Source organism: Sparus aurata, chromosome 16 (genome assembly GCF_900880675.1).
Source record: "Sparus aurata chromosome 16, fSpaAur1.1, whole genome shotgun sequence".
In the NCBI taxonomy this organism is placed as follows: Eukaryota; Metazoa; Chordata; class Actinopteri; order Spariformes; family Sparidae; genus Sparus; species Sparus aurata.
Genome location: NC_044202.1, coordinates 2879811 through 2900350, shown reverse-complemented (window position 1 = coordinate 2900350; position 20540 = coordinate 2879811). Strand labels below are relative to the sequence as shown.

Below are 20540 nucleotides of genomic sequence, written 5' to 3'. Positions count from 1 at the left end.
AAATAGTGGAATTTACTTTCAAAATGAAAAAGATTCACTTCACGTCTTTGTAGCGTCACTTAACCAGCAACGGACAAAAAGGCCCAACTACCATCACCGTGACTCTGAAACGACCTCAGCTGCAGAACTGGCAATGTTATGTAGCTAGTGTTGCATTAAACCTGCATGTTAAACATTTTACTTATTTGGAGAAATTCTGCAATCACGGGCAATGATTGGACGCTTTATAAGAAGATTTTTAAGAGGAAAAGGTAAGAATAAAACAACCTGTTTATAATACAGCATCATCCAGATTGTTGAAGCTATCAGCAAGATTAATGATTGTCAGATGTTAATGCTGATCATACTGTGTTAAATGGAGTAGATGTCGTTCACTGCTATAAATTATTTGTTATCCTTGTTCTTTTTGTCTGTTTTTCCAAATTAGTGATAGACATTATCTAAATTAATTTCAATTTTAACATTTTTGGCAAACCAAAGCATAGTGTGGGCAAATGTTACAGACACATGACGTTTCCAAATTAAGAAGTGAAATTTGACCTGTAATATTTGCTGTAATCTGGCACACGTGAGCTACAACTGCAGACGTGTCTGTGGATTAGTTAAAGAGTCAAACCAAAGAGCTTCTAATTAGAAAACAGCACGAGGGAGCTTTCTTCCTGTAACTTGTCCGGCGTGACCCGGGTCGGGTTCAGGTGTCCGATTCTTTTCCACTGATATCCTCACTCTGCTGCGTCCCCGATACAAAACCTGGTACTCACGTTTCAAAGCAGACACGATACTAGACATGTTTTGTTTATTTAACAAGGAGATAGTGCATGCACGTCTGAAATCTGAACCGAGGAGAGACAGAGAAATAGATGGAATACAGTGGATACAATATTCTGAATAAAAAGCTGAGACATTATTTATCTTCCCTCTTATTTCTGTTTGCAGCTGACTTATTTATTTTGAATGAAAACTGTCTTAAACTCACCATCTTTGGACTTCCTGTTGCTTCTGCAACAGAAAGAGAAACATAAAAGTTTACACAAACTCACAGGTGAAAAAATAGAATTAGGGGTAATTTTAAAAGAGTACTTTACCTCGGCAGAGCCTCGTCCTGATAGAGCCTGTGGATCGTCTGACTCTCTGCAAATTTCACTTGTTTTTTCATGTTGGGAACACGACTCAGGCAGGTTTCCTCTAAGACACATCCGTCCACACTGAGGTCGGTCCAGGTAATTAAAGTAAACAGGTGTGATCTCACTGAGGACACTGAGGACCAGTGGGTGTGTCCTCTCACATGAAGCTCCAGCTCATTTACTGAAACAAGAGAACGCACCAACAAGGATAAACTGTTAATCCTGGTTAAATCATGGTTTAAGTTTGAACTCTGTTGCATCAAACCTTGGAACAAAAACAATTAAATCTGAACTGCTCTCTAGTTTTGACTCTAAACCTAGAATATTTCTAATTCTGTTGCACCAAAACTTTAAACTCCAATCCAAACTGTGATCCAGGGTTAACTTAACACTTGCAGTCGAGGTAGTTTAAGATGATATAACAACTTCGCTCTGTGGGCGTGATTCAATGAGATGAAAGAGATGAAACGAAAGTACATTGCTACTATTATCATAAATCCACCTTCATAAAAGGCATCACAGATCGACTAGTTCACAGACTGACACAGCACAGAGAAGGAAGGTGCAAACACAAACTGAGAATGAAAAGATTTTCAAAAAGAACTACGAAGAATAACAACCAACAAGATGGTGAGAGCATGTTTTGTTGTGCACTTCACATAGTTTACATGCACCCGCCTCTTTTTATTTAGACTGTTGTTATTATATTTGTGTACAGTAACGAACGTCTGGATTTCTTCTCTGAAAGACGCCTCTTCAAAACACTGAGCTCTGCATGCTAAAACAGCCAAAACACAAAAGCTAAGAATGTTTTATTATGCATACTGTCTGTATATGAATATGTATTGAAAGCAGGAGCAAGTAAATTAAAAATATGACTGAAATAAAAGTCTACAGCTGTGCCAGCAGCTTGTGAGAATTACTTATAGGTTGACAGCTCTGATAGCTCTGACCTGTCGAGGCGTGATCATAAGACCTCCGGGGATGTCCTGTGGTGTCTGGCACCAGGATTTTCATACTGGATCCTTGGACCTGAATGTTGGAGGGTGAGGCCTCCATAGACTCGCTCTGTCACATTCCACGGATCCCTTTTTTCCATCAGAGGGACCACGCCTCCCTTTGGCTAAAGCTGTGATGCAATCTGATCGAAAACAGCTGGCAGCGACATGCCTAAGTCCTTGTGTAACATTCTTCAGATCAAAAGTGTAACGATATTTAATTTATGATTATATTTGTGGTTGTGGTTGTGGTTACTCTGAAAGTAGACCGGCCACCTACGGCCGCGTTTGTGGTCACAAAACCCAATGTTGTTAACGAGACCTCAGGACATCTACAGTGATGGAAACACGACAGCTGGCATCTTTAATTCTGAGTTAACTTGCAAAGTAGGTACTTTCTATAGTCAGCCAGTGCCAAGCAAATTCATTTCATCTAAAAACTAAAAGCTTGAAATGGTCTCTTTTATTGGACACAACCCCTCAGATCAGAACACCTCCACCACCCAGCGTGTGGAGGAGTTCCCACTGCAGGATCTGCCTGAACTTCTGGGTGTGACCGCTGGTGTCAACCCCTCTGAGGATGGATGTTGCTCAGCGGAATCTGAGTCTGATTCAGCTCAGCAGAAGCAGAGAGATGTTCGCCTCATACAAGCATCAGTGTCCCAGCACTTCCCAAAGCCACCGTTAGATCTGGACCAGAACCTTCAGCAGCACCTGTTCAATGTGCAGGAGACTGTGCGCAATGAGCTCATGAGGCTGAGTCCCGAGCTGGAGAAAATGGGTTTGATTGGATGTCTGATTGATTGCTACCATCGTCATACACTTGATCACATCAGTGATCTATTCAAGAATGTCCAGTCCTGCAAGAAATCCTTTGAGCTGATGAAGTGGATCCTGCATCCTTATCTGAGGTATGTGAGCTATCTCTGCATTTTACATCCTACTGTATATCTTCCATTACTTATTCTCTATTTTAATTGTGCATGTTCACATACATATCAACTGACCCACAGCACAGTTTTGCTTCAACTAATGACAAAATATTCTTAAGATCTGCGAATAATCTGGTATTTTGGGGAATATTCATTTTCGTAGATAAGAAGATTTATATCAGTGCATCCCAATTTCCAGAAATAATGTTGGCAAAGTCAGTTTCTGGGCTGTGAAATTATTCTTTTGTATTTCTGATAAATGCCTCACCCCAACACTAACTCCGCTGCAGCAACTCTGAAACTCAATAACTATCGACCATCTTGTATGAGATCATACCAGCTGCTCCATCCGTTAATACCTCCATGTTTCTAGTGTTCACTAGTACTCAGTGATCAAAGGTTGGACCACACCCATCTTCATACTCCATTTTCATTCTGAACTCATCCACACACCTGTGAAGTTTCCCGACTAAATCTTGCACAGTTGCTGTACTACCATGTTAACTAAATCTTTCCACAGACAGGCAGACAGAGACTGACAATACCAGCTGCACTAGTATATGATTGGAACTGGGTTACAGTGTTCCACAACTTAAAATGAACTGACATGTTAACAATGTACCTCTTGTACTGATTAACTCTGTTATTACTGAATAGTATAACATTAGGTTCAGAAGTGAAACTGGCTCTTGCTCTGTTGTGATGTTGGTTCTCTCCCAGTCAGGAGCTGCTCAGTCATCCTGACCTTCAAGAAAATGCTCCCATAATAAAAGTTGACTTCCCGCTGTCGACAGAATTGGTGGCAAAAGCAGAGAACCTTCTGCTTGAAAATGTGCCGGTAAAAATAGTAAATTAATAATGTTTGCGGTGCTAATATATATATATATATATATATATATATATATATATATATATATATATATACACACACACACACACACACACACACACACACATACACACATATATATATAGTTTCCGTATCTCTTTTTGTCCCCAGAAAGAGATCAGAAAATGTCTGGATGAAATCCTGCTGATTCACAGAAACCAAGACATTTGTGACAGTGAGGAATCTTGCATTGGACTTTACGTGGACATTATTCAGGTACTTAGTAATGCAGATGTTTGGGACCACGGGAAATGATTCAGTTTAATTTATGTGTACAGGTAACTTTGTAAATATTTATTTGCCTTTTTAAATACATTCATTTGGCTGTTTATTTGTTGTACAATAACAATTCCTTTTTTTATTCCCTTAAAGGTAGTCAATGACATGCCTGAAAAAGCTCAGCAAATCAACCCAAAACTGTCTCATGATATCCGAGAAGTTTGTTTCCAAGAGCTGAAGATGTTTCTGGGGAGGTGAGAATCTATTTTTACTTCAGGAATTAATAACTTACCTGCAAATCTTTGAACAAAATTATGCATTTAGAAAAATTAACATTTTTAGATTTGATCATGATTATCTGATCTTTGACTTGTAGGTACACCTCTGAGCAGACTAAGTTTCTCAGAGTAAAAGCCAAAAAGGCCATACCAAACAAGATACACTTCTTCAAGATTCTGAAAACTTGTAAAGAAATTAAGTGAGTATTTGAGTATTTCTGTCTCTCTGCCAAATGGTGGCGTGGTGTGGAGGGGTAACAGGTCGGTGACCTGAAGATCGCATCAGTGCTTTTTGCAGATGATGTGGTCTTGATGACACCATCGGCTTTAGACCTACAACGCTCACTGGATCGGTTCGCAGCTGAGCGTGAAGCAGCAGGGATGAGGATCAGCACCTCTAAATCTAAGGCCAAGGTTCTTAGTAGGAAACCGGTGGATTGCCTACTCCGGGTGGAGAATGAGTCCTTGTCCCAAGTAAAGGAGTTCAAGTACCTTGGGATTTTGTTAACGAGTGAGGGGATGATGGGGCTTGAGATCGACCGGAGAGTCGGAGCAGCGCATGCGGTGTTGCATGCCCTTCACTGCACAGTTGTGACGAAAAGGAAGCTGAGCCGGAATGCAAATTTCTCGATCTACCGGTCAATCTTCATCCCTACCCTCACCTATGGTCATGACCGATGGGGAAAGAACAGCCGAAATGGGTTTTCTCTGCAGGGTGGCTGAGGTCTCCCTTTGAGATAGGATGAGAAGCTCAGCCATCCGGGAGGTACTAAGGGTAGAGCCGCTGCTCCTCTGCATGGAAAGGAGCCAGTTGAGGTGGTTTGGGCATCTGATGAGGATGCCACCTGGGTGCCTTCCTAGGGAGGTGTTCCTGGCATGTCCAACTGGGAGGAGACCTAGGAGTAGACCCAGGACCAGGTGGAGGGATTACATCTCCTCTCTGGCCTGGGAGCGCAAGGGATTCCCCAGTCAGAGTTAGCCGATGTGGCCAGGGAAAGGGTAGTCTGGGGCTTGATGCTGAATCTGCGACCTGACTTTGGATAAGCGGTTGACAATGGAAGGATGCCAAATAATGGCCCAGAAGGCTTCTTAATCAGATGACCGTTGTTTAAAGTCTGAGCCCAGCCACCCGATAGAGGAGACCTATTTTGTCTGCTTGCATCCACAATCTCCTCCTTTGTTGACCACCATCTCTCGCTTGATTTTCTTGTCACTCATGAACAAGACCCTCACAAGACCTCCTGTTAACAGCAACTCAGTTGCAAACCACCCCATTGACTGCTGGAGGTCACGGACCAAAGAAGCCAACAGAGCCACATCATCTGCAAAAGGGACAGACATTTTACTAAGGTTGGGTACTCTGAGCTGCTGTTCAGTGCAAACAGCAGTCAGAACCTACCACTCAGTGATTGGCAGTATCCATACACCCGCCCAGCCACACAGCCACATGGAATGAGGCACCAGGTCTGGCCTCCGGAGGTTACCCTGGTTTCCCTTTTCCAGGCAAAGTGCTCCTTGCTTTTTGTGACAGATTCATATGAGGTCTTTGAACTGCAATTTGCCCTGAAAGAACCTACCAGGTGCTATTGCCCCCAACAACACAGCTCCCAGGATCACAGGAGAACAAATCCCCTGGATGAAGAGCATAGATTCTTACTATTAAAACAGCCAATACAATATAGAAATACAGTTTGAACATGTGAATCACTATAGAATGTACAAAGTTAAAAGGCTTAACTTACTGTAAGAAAATAAAAATGATGATGATGATTCTATTAAATGACATTTATGATATTTCCTCTCAGGGAGTACGTCCAGACTAAATGTGAAGGTATTGAAGATTCCCTTATCAAGGAAATTGTGACAACGCTTGAAAACATGGAGGATGTTACTTTGAAACTTCTGATGGAAATTGTTGCTGACATAGCAGAGGTAGATGAGGAGTATGAACGTTCATTCTTGTCCTATAAACAGTCTAACAAATGTCAAAGTTATGTTTTTGTACCATTTCTGTCCAACAGAGGCACCTTCAGAATTACTTTAAGACCAAGTACGAGAGATTCTTCTTGATCCCTGATGTACAGACACATTTCCCTCAGGTGTCGTGGTGTCCAGACGTGCAAAAGGTATATTTAAAATGACACCTTCAGCGATAAAGGGGAAATCATGCCTCACAAATCTTTTTTCACTTTAATTTGATACATCAAACAATGAAAATCAAGCAATTTTATTACAATTATCATATTTGTTATTTATGGTGCTGTTGTTGTTGTCATCAGAACCCAAACTGTCTGTCTTTGTGTCTCTCAGAGAGTGATGGACGAGGCCTACAAGCTCATCGCTCACACTTACCTCAAACATCTCATCCGAAGCAGCCAGAAGACACTGAGAAAGTGCTGGAGTCCTGATGTTGTACAAAAAGTCATTGAGGATGCGGAGCTTCTTCACAACACCATCTCAGAACTGGTGGGACCAACATTTTGTCGTGTTTTGTTGAGTTCTTGTTCTTATTTCTTGTTAATGACATTTTGGCTTTGTTGCATCAGGCCCCTGGTGTTGAACAGTGGATGCTCCCAGAGCTGTTGGATTGCAACGACATCGAGGCAATGAAGATCACAGTTGGGACCATGCAACATTCCTGGTAGTGTTGCTTTGGTCCTCTGTGTACATTTATGAGAATTGTAACTGTGCCACAATATAAAAATTGTGTCAAATAATTTGTTGTGAGTAAGAGGCAGGTACCACAGCACAGTAGAGACAGAGTGGCACATTACCTGTTTGTCAGTCCTAGTGTTCATGAAGTGCTTTTAAAGAGATTTCATTACATCAAGATACCCAGAAGTTCTGGCTCTCAGCTAATTCTTTATATTGGATTTTGTTCAAACAAGCATCTAGTGGCCAAAAGAGGGACTGCGTCTTACTAACTCTTCATGTGTTTTCCCCTCAGCTACAAAGAGGATGAGGAGCTCCTTTCCACACTGCTGGTATGGAAGGGTCTCTCTAAATCGCAGGCTCAGCAGGTGCTAAGTGTTCTTCCTGAACATAAACCCAGACAGACTAACTTTTTATTAGAGTGCCGCTTTTTATGATGAGCTTCTCCACAGAGGATCAACAACAACAAGCAGAGAAGAGGACAGAGCTGATTTTCCAAAATGTTCGCCCACTCAGTTTCTGCTTTCACTCTCTAATCTAAAGATAAAGATATGGTTTTATATGCTATGATTCAAAATTATTAACAGGATTTTATATGTTAAATTAATTTAATTCAAATTTTTTATGCAAAAAGCGTGCTAACCCTAACCCAAGTTAAGGATAGTGATCTATGCTTTGGTAGGTGATGTTCATTTTGTCACTTCAGCTTTACAACAAGTTCCTTGAAGTACATTTAACAAAACTCTGAAAACTGAATTATACTTTAACTACAGAATCTGTTCCAAACTTTAAAACTACAAAAATCTGTATAGTTTTAACCCTGGAGATGTCACAAGATTGAGAGGCATTGTCCTTAAGTACAGTACAGCCTAATGGAGACTTTATTTTCTGTCATCTAATTGTTTTATTTTTATATCATGATACCAACGTATTGATAGCTTTCTCTCTTTTTTATTCCATTTTATATTGTTTTTATTAAAGTGCTTTCTCTCTTGTGTGATATGATTTCATATTCTTAATACTTTACTGACTCAGACATGCATTTGTTGTCAAAAACTCTGTTGAAACTGAACTCTGGTCTGCATGACATTAAAAAGCCACTGAAACAAAAGAACAGCCCTGTAACCACATAAAACCTCTTTTAAATGCCTTAGTCGGGTTAGGAGGCATTTTGGCTCCACCCACTGGTGTTCTGACTCTTCTTGCATCAAACAAATGTTTGAACTTGAATGTGTCGGTTTGTTGGGATTTTTTGGGAATGTCTTTGCATGTGGAGGAGATAGTGGGGGTTAGGGCTATAACATAACTGACATTTGTTAGACTATTTATAGGACAAAAATGAACGTTCATACTCCACAGCTAACTCTGTCATGTCAGCAACAATTTCCATCAGAAGTTTCAAAGTAACATCCTCCATATTTTCAAGCGTTGTCACAATTTCCAGGATAAGGGAATCTTTGACACCATCATTTTTAGTTAGGATGTACTCCCTCCCTTTCTTACAGTTAATCCTTTGAATTTAGTACATCCTTAAGTGATTCATGTGTTCAAACTGCATTTCTATATTGTATTGGCTGTTTTAATGGTAAGAATCGATGCTCTTCACCCGAGGAATGTGTATCCTGTGATCCTAGGAGCTGTGTTGTTAGGGGCAATAGCACCTGGTAGTTATGAATTGCCACAAAAAGCAAGGAGCACCTTGCTTGGAATAGGGAAACTGGGGCACCTTCCTGAAGCCACACCTGGGAGGGGATGTGTGGCTGGACGGGTGTAGGAATACTGCCAGTCACTGAGTGGTAGGTTCTGACTGCTGTTTACACTGAAAAGCAGCTCAGAGTACCCAACCTTAGTAAAATGTCTGTCCCTTTTGCTGATGATGTGGTTCTGTTGGCGTGTTTGGTCTGTGACCTCCAGCAGTCAATGGGGTGGTTTGCAACTGAGTTGCCGTTAACAGGAGGCGTTGTGAGGGTCTTGTTCATGAGTGACATGAAAATCTGCATTATGTACCCTCACCTGTGGTCAAGAACTCTGGGTAGTTCCCGAAAGAAGGAGATTGTGGATGCAAGCGGACAAAATGAGTCTCCTCTATCAGGAACTCACAGTAGAGCGGCTGCTCCTTCGCTTCAAGAGGAGCCTGCTGAGATGCAGTGTTGGGAAAGTTCACTTTCTACATGAACTAGTTCAAAGTTCAGTTCACAAATGTTAAAATGAACTAGTTCAGTTCATAGTTCATAATTCAAAATTTTGAACCAAGTTCACAGTTCCAAAAATGAACTAGTTCATAGTTCTTTTTTTTTTTCAATATGTTGCTGCAAGCTATTATTTTTCTAAATTATTGCCACAGCCCATTTAGAACCACAGACAGCAATTGTTCTATCAGTTTTAACACTGAAACTGCAGCTCTCCCACAATATACTGCAAAGAAGGTTGTCCAGCTGCGGCTGGGAGATGAAGACATTTTGGCTCGCTGTTGCCGTGTCTTTTGATTTTTCATTCACTCGCACAGACCTTGAAAGGCCCGCCGGGTGCTGTAGTACAATGTGCCGTTTCAGGTTCGCTGTTGACGTTGTTGATGTATGGAGTTGCTTCTTGAAACCCGTCGGGCAAAGTTTACACAAAAAGGTCAGATTTTTCCCACCTGGATCATGACTGACCTTTTCATAAAATAGTTTTAAGTAATCAATCATAGATGGCGTATTAATGGTGGAGGCACAGTCTGAGGTAGTGCTGCTGCCTTCATTTGTTTTTGCCTCCATGCTTCACATGTTGATGACGCATGCGGCGGTGCGACTCTGTGGTGGCTGGTGTTGCCAGTGTTATGTCCGTCCAGGACGAATTAATCTTGGCCCGATCTTGGTAATGCCTCACTGCATGTTTGGTATGCAGCTGTTTCTGTCTGAACTAGTTAAGTTTCGTTTTGACCGAAAGTAAAGCGAGTTGCGTGCACAAAATTCTCGTCCAGCGTCCTTTTAATACACAACAGCCAGATTGGGTGTTTTTTCGCTACCTGTTCACAATGTGTTTTAGCCCGTTTTCGCCTGGAAGGCTCGGTGTAAATCTGGCACTGTCTTGAACGGATCTACCATCTACACAGACTTTGAGTGTCTTTTTGGGACGTTTTTCGTCACCTGTGCAGACACACCTGTGCAGCACGTTCATGTAGTGTTGTGTGATGAGGTTTCGGACGTGTGTGGTGCTGGAAGAAGCTGCGATGGTGTACAGATATTCCTTTTGAGCCGGCGTCAGAGCTGAGTGCTGCAGGACAGACGGAGGTCAGGTTTCACTTTACTCTCACACACTGACACAGCTTTTTTCTCTCATGTTCATGTATCGTGCTCTAGTAACGTTTCATTAGAAAGAAAAGCACAGTAATCAGAGGTTCTACCCTCAGGAATGGGGCTCCCGTCATGGTTTTGGGGATTGTTATGGTTGTCACATGTTGGAGTTGTGGTTCAGATCTCACAGCTGCTGGTCTGCTGGTTTTCAAACCATCGTTGGAGTTCATGTTGGCGTCTTTTAATACTGTTAGACAGATAGACATGGGCAGATTTGTGCCTCAGTGGCCAGTTGACTGTGTTCTAAGATTCAATGTGCTGCTAGGAAAACCTTGGGTCCTGGCATTCCTGCGGACACCACCTAGAATGCACCACCCACCCACACATCACGCAGACTAAGAACAACAACATCTGAAGGGGACCTGTCCCAACATTTCCCAGATCCTGATCCAATCGGGCATCTGTTGGACTTGCTGGAACAAGTCCATGAAAGAAGTGTCTCTCTTTTGTACAGTGTAACAGTTACATGAACACTTAAGCGACCTGGTTATTTGCTGGTTAAAATCGGTTGTTGTATTGTCTTTTTGGAAATTCCACCATGACATTTGTCTGACGCATACTGACACAGTTAGTGCGTTTCCACCCACTTGTTTTTACACCTATTTTTATTTGCACATTAACAAATCTGACAGCGGAAAATCTAAGAAAAAGCTGATATATCACAAGAGTTGTTATGCTCGGTCGAGGTTGAAAAGTTGATGTTTCGCTAAAACTGAAATTCAATTGAGAGAATTCCAGAATGTGCAAAAAAACTTGATGTCAAGATGTATCAAGTAATTCTATTTCAATTTAAGAGATGACATTCGGCCTGTAAAGTTGTTGAAGTGTCAACTGTAATCTGGCACACGTGAGCTACATTTGAAGACGTGTCTGTGGGTTTAGTTAAAGAGTCAAACCAAAGAGCTGCTAATTAGAAAACAGCACGAGTGAGCTTTCTTCCTGTAACTCGTCAGGCGTGACCCGGGTCGGGTTCAGGTGTCAGATTCTTGTCCACTGATATCCTCACTCTGCTGCGTCCCCGATACAAAACCTGGTATTCTGAAATCTGAACCGAGGAGAGACAGAGAAATAGACGGAATACAGTGGATTTAATATTCTGAATAAAAAGCTGAGACATAATTTATGTTCCCTCTTATTTCTGTTTGCAGCTGACTTATTTATTTTGAATGAAAACTGTCTTAAACTCACCATCTTTGGACTTCCTGTTGCTTCTGCAACAGAAAGAGAAACATAAAAGTTTACAAACTCACAGGTAAAAAAAAAATAGAATTGGGGTCATTTTAAAAGAGTACTTTCCCTCGGCAGAGCCTCGTCCTGATAGAGGCTAGGATCGTCTGACTTTCTGCAAATTTCACTTGTTTTTTTCATGTTAGGAACACAACTCAGGCAGATTTCCTCTAAGACACATCCGTCCACACCGAGGTCGGTCCAGGTAATTAAAGCAAACAGGTGTGATCTCACTGATGACACTGAGGACCAGTGGGTGTGTCCTCTCACATGAAGCTCCAGCTCATTAACTGAAACAAGAGAACGTACTAACAAAGATAAGCTGTTAATCCTGGTTAAATCATGGTTTAAGTTTAAATTCTTTTGCATCTAACCTTGGAACAAAAACAATTCAATCTGAACCTCTCTATTTTTTTTTACTCTTAACCTAGAATATTTTTAATTCTGTTGCACCAAAACTTTAAACTCCAATCCAAACTGTGATCCAGGGTTAACTTAACACTTACAGTCGAGGTAGTTTAACTTTTACAAGTTAAGAGACAGACTCAACCCACTTTAGTTGTGTGATGTTGCTGAATTTCTGTCAAGATACAGATTCAGCAAAACAAAAACAAAAAAACTCCAAAAAATGTATGGAGCTGAACAATAAGATTGAACCAGCTGTCAAACATGGCAGTCAAAGAAATGCAGTTGTACCACCCACGCAGATTTTGGCTTTTCTCAACATGCTACAACAACTTCGCTCTGTGGGCGTGATTCAATGACAGAGATGAAACGGAAGTACGTTGCTACTATTATCACAAATCCACCTTCATAAAAGGCATCACAGACCTGCTGGTTCACAGACTAACACAGCACAGAGAAGGAAGGTGCAAACACAAACCGAAGATGAAAACGTTATTCAAAAGGATAAGTACGAGGAAACAGAACAAGCAAGATGGTAAGAGCCTGTTTTGTTCATGAGTGCACTTTGCATAGCTTACATGCACCAACCTTTCGTTATTTAGACTATTGTTATGATATTTGTGTACAGTCATGAACCTCTGGAGTTGTACTCTGGAAGCCAAAGTTAGCATGCTAAAACAGTCTAAACATAAAAGCTAAGACTGTTTAATTGTGCATACTGTCTGTATATGAGTTTGTATTAGAAGCAGGAGTGTACGGCTGTACCAGCAGCTTGACGCTGACTAGGTAGGAAAATATTTACCGATCAGCCACAACATTTAAACACCTATTTAATATTGTGCTCTGACAGCTCTGACCTGTCGAGGCATGGCAATAAGATCTCTGGGGATGTCCTGTGGTGGCACCAGGACGTTTGTACTGGATCCTTGGTCCTGTGTTTGGAGGGTGAGGCCTCCATAGACTCGCTCTGTCACATTCCACAGATGCTTTATCATATTGGGATCTGAGGCCTACTCACACTGAGCTCTGTCTGCTCAGTTACAGCAAACGATATGTCCCTTTTTTCACTAGAGGGACCACGCCTCCCTTTGGCTAAAAACAAATACTGTGATGCAGTCTGACTGAAAACAGCTGGTAGCGACATGCCTAAGTCATTGTGTAGCAATCCTCAGATCAAAAATGTAATGATATTTAATTTATGATTTTATTTGTGGTTGTGGATATTCTGAAAGTAGACCATCAGATACTTTACAGCTGTGTTTGTGGTCACAAAACCCAATGTTTTAAATGAGACCTCAGGAAATCTACAGTGACTGAAACAGAGTAGCTTGCTACCTTAAGTCAAAACACCTCGCCAGAACCCCTTGAACCTAGCCAGAGAATAAGCACACCTTTGTGACAACAGAAAAAATAGCATCTTTAATTCTGAGTTTACTTTTGCAAAGTAGCTACTTACCATAGTCAGCTGGTGCCGAGCAAATTAATTTCATTGTGTGGGGAGAATCGACCATCACTTCTGTCATCACTGCTTGAAATGGACAACACCAACTCAAAAATGTAATTCCTTCTGGTTTAACACTCATATAAAGATTAAATCTGAAGAACTGTGTGTATAATTTCTTTGCATTTTAAAGTTATATGTCCAGTACTAAAAACTAAAAGCTTGAAATGGTCTCTTTTATAGGACACAACCAGGCAGCTAATGGGTACAACCCCACAGATCAGAACACCTTCACCTCCAAGGTAGAACAGATGAGTGTGGAGGAGTTCCCACTGCAGAATCTGGCTGAACTTCTGGGTGTGACCGCTGATGTCAGCCCCTCTGAGGATGGATCATGCTCAGTGGAATCTGAGTCTGATTCAGCTCAGCAGAGGCAGAGAAATGTTCGCCTCATACAAGCATCAGTGTCCCAGCACCTCCCAAAACCACCGTCGGATCTGGACCAGAACCTTCAGCAGCACCTGGTCAATGTGCAGAAGACTGTGCGCAATGAGCTCATGAGGCTGAGTCCCAGGCTGGAGAAAATGGGTTTGATTGGATGTCTGATTGATTGCTACTATCGTCAGACACTTGATCACATCAGTGATCTATTCAATAAAGTCCAGTCCTGCAAGAAATCCTTTGAGCTGATGAAGTGGATCCTGCATCCTTATCTGAGGTATGTAAGCTATCTCTGCATTTTACATCCTACTGTATATCTTCCTTTACATATTCTCTATTTTACTTGTGCATGCTCACATAAATACCAATCAACAGAGAGATTAGAGTAACTGACCTACAGCATCATTGCACTTCATCTAATGACAAAATCAAATGTTCTTATGACCTGTGAACAATCTGGCATTTTGGGGAATATTAATTTTCGTAGATAAGATTTATATCATTGCATCTCAATTTCCAGAAATAATGTTGGCAAAGTCCATTTCAAGATTCAAGATTCAAGATTCAAGAAGCTTTATTTATCCTGAGGGAAATTGCTGTGCAACAGTTTCAATTCAAAGGTGGGAAAGTAATACAGGGTTAGAATAAAAATAAGCTAACATAAAATAAAATAAAATAAAGGCTAACTTAACATAAATTAAAAACAGTAACTAAATGTAACAACATGTAACAAAAATTGCAGTAAAAAGTAGGTATATACAATATACAACAATACGCACAGTGCAGTTTAGCGGCATAAATTGAAATAAAATAAGTACAAACTAAATAAGTGATAAGGAGAGATTGGGTAAAGTGGTAACAGTGGTAAAGTGATAAAAACTGTAGCAGCATTTGTTAGCAGCATAAAACAACCAAGGTACAGTACAACTAAATAAAGTGATGAAGTGGAAATTGGTTAAAAAATAATAAAGTAACATGCGCTCTAACCACTCGACTACCTGCACGCCCGGAGCCAGCCTCCCTGATTATCCTGCTGATCTTGTTGGTGTCTGCTGCCATCAGCCTGCTGCCCCAGCAACAACAGCAGAGAAGCTGGTACTAGCTACCACCAACTGGTAGAACATCTTCAGCATGATGTTATTGTTTTGTTGACCTTGCTTTTTCAAATCTCATTGTACTCTGTATAATTGTCCTAAGAATGAGACACACAGCCAAGAAAATGGGAAAAAAAGTTCCCAAACATAGTTGGCTAAGGTTAACACAGCAAACAATAAAAAACAATAAATAAGATAATAGCTATAGATAAAATAGCTAAAAGTGCGGAACAAAAGAGAGAGCAACTGTTGTTGGCTGCCGCTCGACACAGCGCCGGAATGTACCTCTTGTACTCTGAATAACTCTGTTATTACTGAATAATATAACATTAGGTTCAGAAGCGAAACTGGCTCTTGCTCTGTTGTGATGTTGGTTCTCTCCCAGTCAGGAGCTGCTGAGTCATCCTGACCTTGGTGACTTCCCGCTGTCGACAGAATTGGTGGCAAAAGCAGAGAACCTACTGCTTGAAAATGTGCCGGTAAAAATAGTAAACTAATAATGTTTGAGGTGCTTTATATATATATATATATACACATATATACATACACTTTTTCTTGAGCGGAACTCAAAGATCTAAAACTTCTACACAAAAGATCCATATTATTGGGGGGTCTGGGGGTCAGAAAACCAGTCAGTATCTGGTGTGACCACCATTTGCCTCACGTCTCCTTCGCATAGAGTTGATCAGGTTGTTGATTGTGGCCTGTGGAATGTTGGTCCACTCCTCAACAATGGCTGTGCCAAGTTGGATATTGGCAGGAACTGGAACACGCTGTCGTATACGTATCGTATACTTGTCGTATCCAGAGCATCCCAAACATGCTCAATGGGTGACATGTCCGGTGAGTATGCTGGCCATGCAAGAACTGGCCACAATACAAGGCCACTCTAAAATGTTCAGTTTTATCACACAGCACAATGCCACAGGTGTTGCAAGTTTCGAGGGAGTGTGCAATTGGCATGCTGACTGCAGGAATGTCCACCAGAGCTATATATATGTGCGTATATATATATATATATATATATATATATATATATATATATATATATATATATATATATATATATATATACATATATTTCAGAGTGGCTTTTTATTGTGGCCAGCCTAAGGCACACCTGTGCAATATTCATGCTGTCTAATCAGCACCTTGACATGCCACATCTGTGAGGTGGGATGGATTATCTCGGCAAAGGAGAAGTGTTCACTAACACAGATTAAGACAGATTTGTGAACAATGTTTGAGAGAAATTGATCTTTTTTGTATATAGGATATATATATATATATATATATATATATATATTCATATATATATATATATATATATATATATATATATATATATATATATATTCATATATATATATATATATATATATATATATATAGTTTCGGCATCTCTTTTTGTCCCCAGGAAGAGGTCAGAAAATGTCTGGATGAAATCCTGCTGATTCACATAAACCAAGATGTCTGTGACAGTGAGGAATCTTGCATTGGACTTTACGTGGACATTATTCAGGTACTTAGTAATGCAGATGTTTGGGACCACGGGAAATGATTCAGTTTAATTTATGTGTACAGGTAACTTTGTAAATATTTATATGCCTTTTAAGTGCATTCATCTGGCTGTTTATTTGTTGTACAATATCAATTCCTTTTTTTATTCCCTTAAAGGTAGTCAATGACATGCCTGAAAAAGCTCAGCAAATCAACCCAAAACTGTCTCATGATATCCGAGAAGCTTGTTTCCAAGAGCTGAAGATATTTCTGGGGAGGTGAAAATCTATTTTTACTTAAGGAATGAATAATTTACCTGCAAATCTTTGAACAAAATTATGCATTTAGAAAAAAAATTAAATTTTTAGATTTGATCATTGAGATCTGATCTTTGATTTGTAGGTTCACCTCTGAGCAGACTAAGTTTCTCAGAGAAAAAGCCAAAAAGGCCATACCAAACAAGATACACTTCTTCAAGATTCTGAAAACTTGTAAAGAAATTAAGTGAGTATTTGAGTATTTCTGAGTTCCTGATGATGTCTGAACTTCTCACCCTATTTTAAAGTCTGAGCCCAGCCACCCGATTGAGGAGACTCATTTTGTCTGCTTGCATCCACAATCTCCTTCTTTCGGGAACTACCCAGAGTTCTTGACCACCATCTCTCGCTTGATTTTCTTGTCACTCATGAACAAGACCCTCACAACACCTCCTGTTAACAGCAACTCAGTTGCAAACCACCCCATTGACTGCTGGAGGTCACGGACCAAAGAAGCCAACAGAGCCACATCATCTGCAAAAGGGACAGACATTTTACCAAGGTTGGGTACTCTGAGCTGCTGTTCAGTGCAAACAGCAGTCAGAACCTACCACTCAGTGACTGGCAGTATCCCTACACCCGCCCAGCCACACAGCCCCATGTAGTTTTTTGTAAAGCACTGATTCTCAACCAGTGGTCTGGGCACAACATTGGTCTCTGAGGGGGTTCCAGTTCCCAACTTAGCTAAATGATGGAGAGTTAGTTGGACGGTGCAGGTTCATTTGGTTACAGTTTTAATGACTGTTAATAAAAATCTGCATCTGCAACATCTGCTGTCCTCCTGTGATCCCATTCATTTTTATTTGTTTTTATAGGTGTTTCTGCAGGCTTTATATAACAGAACAGAAACAAGAGTTAAAAGGTCCTTAAATTCATTTAGAAAAAAATATAGTAATTCACTGATGTGGAAAAATAAGAAATTTACTCTTACTCTTACCTTTACTAAAAGTAAATTTAAAAGCATGTACTTTTGGATACTTAAGTACTTTTAAAAGCAAGTACTTTTTTACTCTTACTAAAGTAACATGTCGACTGAGCTACTTTTACTTGTAACGGAGTAAATTTTGACCAGTAGTATTTGTACTCTTACTCAAGTACTGGGGTCGAGTACTCTGTCCATCTCTGCCAATACAATATAGAAATACAGTTTGAACATGTGAATCACTATAGAATGTACAAAGTTTAAAGGTTTAACTTACTGTAAGAAAATAAAAATGATGATGATGATTCTTTTAAATGACATTTATGATATTTCCTCTCAGGGAGTACGTCCAGACTAAAAGTGAAGGTATTGAAGATTCCCTTGTCAAGGAAATTGAGACAACGCTTGAAAACATGGAGGATGTTACTTTGAAACTTCTGATGGAAATTGTTGCTGAAATGGCAGAGGTAGCTGAGGAGTATGAACGTTCATTTTTGTCCTATAAATAGTCTAACAAATGTCAAAGTTATGTTTTTGTACCATTTCTGTCCCACAGAGGCACCTTCAGAATTACTTTACAACCAAGCACAAGAGATTCTTCTTGATCCCTGATGTACAGACGCATTTCCCTGAGGTGTCGTGGTGTCCAGACGTGAAAAAGGTATATTTAAAATTATATCTTCAGTTATTCAATTATCGTATTTGTTATTTATGGTGCTGCTGTTGTTGTTGTCGTCAGAACCCAAACTGTCTGTCTTTGTGTCTCTCAGAGAGTGATGGACGAGGCCTACAAGCTCATCGCTCACACTTACCTCAAACATCTTGTCCGAAGCAGCCAGAAGAAACTGAGAAAGTGCTGGAGTCCTGATGTTGTACAAAAAGTCATTGAAGATGCGGAGCTTCTTCACGACACCATCTCAGAACTGGTGAGACCAACATTTTGGTATTAATCACTGGAAACAGAGTGCTTGTTGCTATTTCTTGTCCATGACATTTCACCTTTGTTGCATCAGGCCCCTGGTGTTGAACAGTGGAAGCTCCCAGAGCTGCTGGAGGATGAAAACATCGACGCAGTGAAGATCACAGTTGCGAGCATGCAGCATTCCTGGTAGTGTTGCTTTGGCCCTCTGTGTACATTTATAAGAACTTTAACTGTGGCATGGACTGAATATGCTCTGGCACCTGCCTCTTCCTAACAGCAAATAATTTGGCCCAATTTAATATTGTGGCACAGTCAAATGTTTAGGTACTTTATTTAAATTGGTAGAAGATTTTGGAAAGGATAGGGAAGGGGGGTAGGGGTTTTTGGATGAAGAGGGGGGTTTGAGTAAGGTTGCAGACTGGCTGGTCTGTCTTGAGACTCAGAGTGGGCGTCTCGATGGGCACATGTCTTGGTCGGTGTGGCTTTATCATCCCCTCTGTGGTCCCTGTTATGGAGGGTCTTCTTGCCATGGAATGGCAATGTCAAAGGCTGGGCTGTTGATGATCCTGGGAGAGAGGATAATGGAGAAGGAGAGGGTCCAGGGGTGAGAGTTATAAGAATTGAGACTAACGGGAGAGAAATGCTTGGGCGTGATTGAATCAGGATGACGAAGGTGGTTGAGTTAGTGAGGCACAGGTGGCTGGATTGATGAGATGCAGATGGTTTGACTGGCTGGGTCTGGGTGGCAGATCAGCAAGGAGGGGTGGCGTGTACAAGTTCCTGAACCTTAGTTATAGTAACTCCATGCAGAGACGGACTGTCACATTACCTGTTTGTCAAAATATTGTCAAAATTTTTTAGAGGGACTGCAACTTACTAACTCTTCATGTGTTTTCCCCTCAGCTACAAAGAGGATGAGGAGCTCCTTTCCACACTGCTGGTATGGAAGGGTCTCTCTAAATCGCAGGCTCGGCAGGTGCTAGGTGCCCTTCCTGAACATAAACCCAGACAGACTAACTTTTTATCAGAGTGCCGCTGTTTATGATGAGCTTCTCCACAGAGGATCAACAGCAACAAGCAGAGAAGAGGACAGAGCTGATTTTCCAAAATGTTCGCCCACTCAGTTTCTGCTTTCACTTTCTAATCTAAAGATAAAGATATGGTTTTATAAGCTATGATTCAAATTATTAACAGGATTTTAATTTAATTAATTCTCATTTCTTTAATGCAAAAAAATAGCTTTTTCTTTTACACGTTAAGGATGCTTATCTGTGCTTTGGTAGGTGATGGTTTATTTTGTTACTTCAGCTTTACAACAAGTTCCTTGAAGTACATTTAACAAAACTCTTCTGAATTATACTTTGACTACAGAATCTGTTCAGAACTTTAAACTTTAAAACTATAGAGAATCTATAGTTTTAACCCTGGAGATGTCACAAGATTGAGAGGTGTTGTACAGCCTAATGGAGACCCTATTTTCTGTTATCTAATAGTTTTATTTTTATATCATGATACCAACGTGTATTGATAGCTTTCTCTCTTTTTTATTCCATTTTATATTGTTTTTATTAAAGTGCTTTCTCTCTTGTTTGATATGATTTCATATTCTTAATACTTTACTGACTCAGACATGCATTTGTTGTCAAAAGCTCTGTTGAAACTGAACTCTGGTCTTCATGACATTAAAAAGCCACTGTAACAAAAGAACAGCCCTGTAACCACATAAAACCTCTTTTGAACGCTTCAGCAGGGTTAGGAGGCATTTTGGCTCCACCCACTGGTGTTCTGACTCTTCTTGCATCAAACAAATACTTGAACTCCAATGTGTCGATTTGTTGGGATTT

At 40.5% G+C, this 20540-nt stretch overlaps 2 protein-coding genes across 4 annotated transcripts; both read left to right on the top strand.

The window, feature by feature from the left end:
• Positions 1-2575: 2575 nt before the first annotated feature.
• Positions 2576-7735, top strand: LOC115566042 (uncharacterized). The gene is made up of 10 exons (XM_030391791.1): positions 2576-3033; positions 3775-3892; positions 4055-4159; positions 4316-4416; positions 4539-4640; positions 6246-6372; positions 6462-6566; positions 6751-6906; positions 6987-7081; positions 7388-7735. Exons 1-10 carry the CDS (start codon positions 2576-2578, stop codon positions 7527-7529), a joined length of 1509 nt encoding a protein of 502 aa, XP_030247651.1. The 3' UTR covers positions 7530-7735.
• A 2436-nt stretch (positions 7736-10171) lies between these two features.
• Positions 10172-20299, top strand: LOC115597500 (uncharacterized). Of its 3 annotated transcripts, none has more exons than XM_030443471.1 (11): positions 10172-10364; positions 13744-14218; positions 15421-15514; positions 16453-16557; positions 16713-16813; positions 16938-17039; positions 18115-18241; positions 18331-18435; positions 18545-18700; positions 18788-18882; positions 19600-20299. In XM_030443471.1, the coding sequence occupies exons 2-11, from the start codon at positions 13812-13814 to the stop codon at positions 19739-19741; spliced, it is 1434 nt and encodes a 477-aa protein (XP_030299331.1). In that variant the 5' UTR covers positions 10172-10364; positions 13744-13811; the 3' UTR covers positions 19742-20299. The 3 variants fall into 3 exon arrangements, with proteins under 3 accessions (XP_030299331.1, XP_030299329.1, XP_030299332.1); XM_030443469.1 differs by lacking the exon at positions 10172-10364 and adding an exon at positions 12489-12594; XM_030443472.1 differs by lacking the exon at positions 10172-10364 and adding an exon at positions 13601-13616.
• Positions 20300-20540: the final 241 nt, after the last annotated feature.